Source organism: Halyomorpha halys, unplaced genomic scaffold (genome assembly GCF_000696795.3).
Source record: "Halyomorpha halys isolate HHAL.00 unplaced genomic scaffold, Hhal_1.1 Scaffold83.1, whole genome shotgun sequence".
NCBI classification, from domain to species: Eukaryota; Metazoa; Arthropoda; class Insecta; order Hemiptera; family Pentatomidae; genus Halyomorpha; species Halyomorpha halys.
The window spans coordinates 663,094-669,093 of NW_027115065.1; the positions used below are offsets into that span (position 1 = coordinate 663,094).

General features: G+C 31.5%; 1 protein-coding gene across 1 annotated transcript in view; it reads right to left on the reverse strand.

Annotated features, from left to right (window-relative positions):
* Positions 1-1,137: 1,137 nt before the first annotated feature.
* LOC106693016 (uncharacterized) overlaps positions 1,138-6,000 on the reverse strand; it is a 48,020-nt gene continuing 43,157 nt past the window's right edge. The window contains exon 6 of the mRNA XM_014439315.2: positions 1,138-2,704. Coding sequence (XP_014294801.2) covers positions 2,296-2,704 — 409 coding nt within the window. The 3' untranslated portion in view covers positions 1,138-2,295. The remainder of the gene's footprint in view (positions 2,705-6,000) is intronic.

A 6,000-nucleotide genomic window follows, 5' to 3' on the forward strand; every position in this document is an offset into this window, starting at 1 on the left:
ACACAAAAAATAGTTAAAAATTATTTATTTGCCGACATTTCATGCCAACATAGAGCTTCATCAAAGATACAAAAACAATTAGATATATTTTGACATAGTAGGATAATGAAATAAAAAAAGGTTGATTACGGTAGAGTTAAAATTATGTAATTATAAGGGCATATGTGCTATAAAAAGTAGATATGAGAAAACAAAATTTAACACAGGAAATAATGAAGTAGATTGAGATTTGTTCTTTATTTGCTTGATATTATTATCTTTAATTTAATTTTTATTATTATTCCTTGACATTAATTTTCCGTCTTTTAGGTTGTTAAATTTTGTTTTCCCATATCTGCTTTTCTATTTTTACATGTTATCATGTCTCCAGTTCATTTTAACCTCTTAGTTTGAGTATTTTGTTTTGTATTCTTATCATTGTCTATTTTATATTATTGCTATTTTTATTTCTTCTTTTCGTTCATTTGTATTTAATATTCTTTTCTCTTATGTTTACATAATTTTAACCCTACCTTAATTTACTTTTTTGTATCTTATTAATACCTACTGTATCAAAATATTTTTAGTTGTTTTTGTATCTTTTTAGCCCCGATGAAGCTCTACAAAGTTGGGAGAAATGATGGCAAATTAATAGTTGTTAACAATTTTTGTTTTCTTTTGATTGCACCCCTGACCATCTTTTTTATTTTAAAATAATATGGTCAATCATTTATCTATATAATAAATCTTATAGTATTTATAATTTTATTTATTTTTATACGCATTTTTATAAATAAAATTACAATTTTACAACAAAATAGGTAGCTTTTTCACCAGTTTATAACAGATTGCATTTTAATTGCAAAATTTGAGAAGTACAAAATTTAAAAAAATATGAAGTATAAAACTATACATAATTTTTAAATTTGAATATTAAAATCAAATAAAAAGTATAGATAAATATTAAAAGATATAAAGGAGAGAAAAATTTAGTTATTTTAAATCGTTCAATTACAGTTATTAGAATAATAACTTTACAAAAATAGTTATAAAAGTACAAATTATTTTATTAATGATGTAGTAATTATATATTTAAAATGATTTAAAGTATACCAATCCTGCAAACATGTCATATCTAAGGAAAGAAAAAATAACAAATTCATATCTAGATTATATTAAGTTTGAAATATATATATATATGTGTGTATATAATACAGAATATTAGATACAATAACATTGTATAATTTAATAGAATTATGAAATTGGATAAATTAATTGTATTACACAGGAACATACAATGAATGGTTAGAGCAATAAATGTACTTTTCTTAGAGTGAATAATCTGTTGAAACTAGTCCATAGTCAATTAATGAAATATGATACAGTGCCTTATGGATCCTCATATTATCAAAGTGTAATAGACAATTGTAAGTAATGTTTTAATTGTAATAGTTATTGATCATAAATAACACTAAGTGCTTGTAGTTTTCTGTTGCCTAAATAAATTGTATTATTGATAGATCCTCAAGACCCACAAAAAAAAAAAAAAAAAAAAAAAATATATATATAAATATAGTGTAACCTAGTTAAATGGGCTATGGATATGAGAGAAACCTTCACTACTGATGATTACAAGGAGATCTTGATATTTTTCCATTTAACGACCTATGTTATTGAGATTTGATCTATGTTTACCTCTATAGCTATTTAAGACAATTTATCAGGTGTAGACAGGTTGCAACACCTTGTTTTACAAATTCTTTAGAAATGGAAGAAGAGGAAGAGTTGTGAAGAGACTTTTGGAAGAGCTTAAAAGTGTGATGCAGAAAAAGCATTAGAAACAAAAGCACTACATAAATATTTTGAGATGTCAAAAATGGTTAATCTTAGTATTGATGAAATTCATACCATCAAGAAACACCTTAAAACTAATACAGATCAATATAACTGATTTTTTAAGCCATAAGTTTTAAAAAATAAAAGATAACATAAAATATGCATTTTTAAAATTAAAATTGTCTCCTCTATAAATGAAATACAGTAAATTTTGAACTCTCTAAGCAAAACTCTCTATACTTAAAATTTTAAACCTGTCTACTTGAAAAACTGTGTAAATGAAATGCCTTTATTATTGATAAAAAATTTCAGTTCCTGGAGATCCCAGTTACACAGGTTAAACTATATACATACAGTGGTAAGGATGTTAATGCACATTGTCTAAGTATTACTAAAAAACTATGAACATTTATTTAAAAACACTTTTTGATTATACAATCAAGATTAGAATGGCAACTGATAATATGAAATAGATTATATTTAAAAAAACTTGTTTACAAAAACTTCAAAATCAGGACCAATACTCTCTTTTAACCATTCCAATTTGTAGAGGTCAAAATTGTAACCCTCTTGACCTCCTGTAGACATTATCTTTTCTATGTCTACATATTTTTCCATTTCATCTGCTAGGGCAATACTTGGATAAAAGTTTATGAACATCCAATAGCCCAAGAAAGAATATGCTTCCATTCCTTCTATTATGTCTTCCAGAGAAGGTTTGTCGCCCAGAAACTTGTAGATATCTAAGTAGCTGCAGAGTGACTCGTGGTATGTCTTCATGAACAGATCGTATTTAGTTTTTCGGACTGTTGGGTCAACGCAGCAGTACATTATGTGGTTCAGGTCAAGGCATGGTGAGCCGTAAAATGACAATTGGAAGTCTATTAATCTGAAAGAAAGGGACATAAATTGAGTATTTATTTATTGTTCTAAAGTATAAATTATAATATATTGATTCATATTTGAAATGGATGTATAAATTAATTGAGTGTATAGTATAAATTTTATTGAGTGATATTGCCAAGTTCTGTTTTTCACGCCTTTAATAGTTACACATGTGCTTCGTCTCCTAGCAACTTAGATTTGAAACCTACAATTTGTATTTATGATGAGAAGATGTTTGGGGTGCAGTCAGTAAAAAACACAAACAAGTTGAGAGAACTTATTTAATAGTACCAACATTTCGACCAGAGTTTCTGGTCTTCATCAGGGGTTAGAACAAAGAGCAAGATAACAACCAATGAATACAAAAATAAAATAAAAAGAAAAAATATAAAAAGAATAATACAAGTAAATAATTATACAGAATGAAAATTAGTAAAAATAAAGTGATGTAAGAAATGGAAAACAAAACGTTTAATTGAATAAGTAAGTAGAATAACATAACCAAGGCCACAAGAAAGACACCCCAAGAAATAAGTGTTCCGATGAAAAATGAAATATCAGCTAGTTGGCAAGCCATTTGGAATGAAAGCCTGCCAAGCAAATTAAAAACTATTTAAAAAACCATTAAACCATGGACCACATGAAACCGTTCCAAACGCAGGGAGGAGGTAGCTATTGCCAGATTAAGAAGAGGTCATAGGAATTTAACTCATGCATATCTGATCAGTAAGCAGCCACCGCCATAATGTCAAGACTGCAACAGTGTACTTACGGTCAGTCATATATTTGAAGAATATCATTTCTATTCCATGAACTTAAATAGATCGGGAGTAGGACCGAGTGTATCAGATGCTCTGAATGATGACCAGAAGAACATGGAAATGGTTTTGGTTTTCTTAAAAAGGTGTAGCGAGAGGGAGCAAGCGGTGCGATCACAACTCACCAGAGTACAGCACCTCGAGCCTCACTGAAGCTCCCAAATTTACATATTGCATTATTTTGTAAAAACACATTGTCATTTTTGTATATTAATAATTTCTGTACATACTACTTAGCAATATCTGTACAATGAATAATAAATGATAACAATGCAATGCACGAACCTATCTCAACCAGACATGTACCGACCGCTTCTAAGTCACAGCCGCATGGACTAGGCCTATAAATAAGGGACTCTAAATCCCCATAATTTGATTACAAGGAGGCCCCTCACCTCCGGAACGAGGAGGCCCCTCACCTCCGGAACGAGGAGGCCCCTCACCTCCGGACTCAAATAGTTGCTGAAAGGATAGCTCATATGTAAAATTAAATATAACAGGTAACCTTAAAATACCAAAGGTAGGGAAAGGTAAGACACAACACGAATTACTTTTTCTTTCTACACAGTAATGCACTACTAACTCACATTTTATTTCTGTTTTAGAGGGTTCGGAAAAAACCAAAAAAAAAAACCATAATTTGATAGTAGATCCACATCCTTTCCTGGGTCTAGTCATGGCACAGGTAGCGTATACACTGTTTGAGATAGAGAAGTTCATTCCCAATCTATGCTCGTAAAAGTTGTTATTTCTGTATGCACACCTAAGACAATGGCCAATCTCCTCTCCTTCACTCCAGGAATCTTAGTCCCTCCGCTTCATCTCGGCAACTAAGATTGTAACCTAATCCTTAATGGTTACACTGGTCCATCAGCTTCATCTCTGCAACTAGAGCTGCACCTAGCCTAATCAGCTTATTGGTCCGTCCTCTTCATCTCGGCAACTAGTAAGCTGGCTCCTATCACAACAGTTCTAGTCCGTCCGCTTCATCTCGGCAACTAGAACTGTTACTCTACCTCTGACTCAACACTGATGAAGGTAGAGGACGTCTAGGTGAGAACGTCTATGTGAGAACCTAGACGTCCTCTATCTTCATCAGTGTCCAGGGCTCATCCTCTGGCGCGGCCGTACCTAACTTATAATGAATACGCCTTGTCGTGGGCCTTCTGAAAAGAGTATATCAGGCTGGAGAAATCATCTAAGACCAGACAACCCCGATAAAGGAATGGCCTTTTGAATTAGATTTAAACCCGAAAGTTTGCTATACGTACTAAATAATTCTATTCTTTATAATCAGTAAAAAATGAATGTATCTTTAAGCAGATATTGTAATAAAAATAAAAGTAATATAAAAAAAAAATAGGGAGCTTGGTGGCACAGTGCTACTAACTCCAAGGATCTAGGTTTGAATACGCCTGTGACAGATAATTATTTTCTGTTAAACTGTAGCCGTGAGTCAACACTTTGGGTTTTGGAGATGCCTTATAAAGTGGGTACACTTAATTGGAGAAAAATTCTGACACTTGAGAGTGTTCTTCAAAAACTACCTTGAGCGGGTATTTTTTGTTTAGGTGAATCGGCAGAACCGGTCGTATATTATTTCTTTGTCTGCGAAGTCATCTATGAATCTGATGCGCATTTATGTTTGTCATTAGTCCTCTGTTATTAAACAGTTCAGAAATAAACGATTTAGTTTTTAATTAATTAGTTTATAACGTGCTGAGAAGTTGAATTGTTGGTATGTATAAAATTTGTTGAATGATATAAATGCAAAAAGTACAAAATGATGAAAATATCATTCGTATATTCATTTCTTATTAATCAAGAATGCACTGAAAATTAAACACATTTATAATGAGGTGTATATTTTATATTATATTCTCATCGAAATCCTTCAACTCAGCCCTCTACTGCTCTTCAGGCATATTCAACTCAGCCTGTCACATCTCATCAAACTCCGACCTCCTCTCTCAGCAATGATTCTTCTGTCCAGACTTCTACATCTTCTACCATATCGGTATCAGTTCTTAACGTTCCCACACCAGTCTTATCTAATTTAACTTTCTCCTCCCTTAAATCATCCTTTCCCAATTCCAAATCACAAATAAATTCTCTTTGTTCACTTCACAGACGTTTGGCACACAGTTCAGAACAACGTATTTTTCTACTTAAATGCAGGTCAAATTCCCTTTTTCCTAAATCTATTAACAATTCTCTTAAACACATTTCTATGTCAGATCCACTTCATTCTAAACTTTTGTCGTATTCTACAAAATTCAAAAAGTCTCTACTTAATTTAAAGATCCGCGAAACCATTCAACAAATTCATTTTCTCCAAAACAACATCTCCTCTCTCTCACATATTTTACGAACCAACATAGGTGAGACCCATTTTGGAGGTCTTTCCACATTAATTACCACAATTTCCAATTCAACCCGCATACACAAAAAACAAAAACTCATTAAGAAGTTCAATAACCTT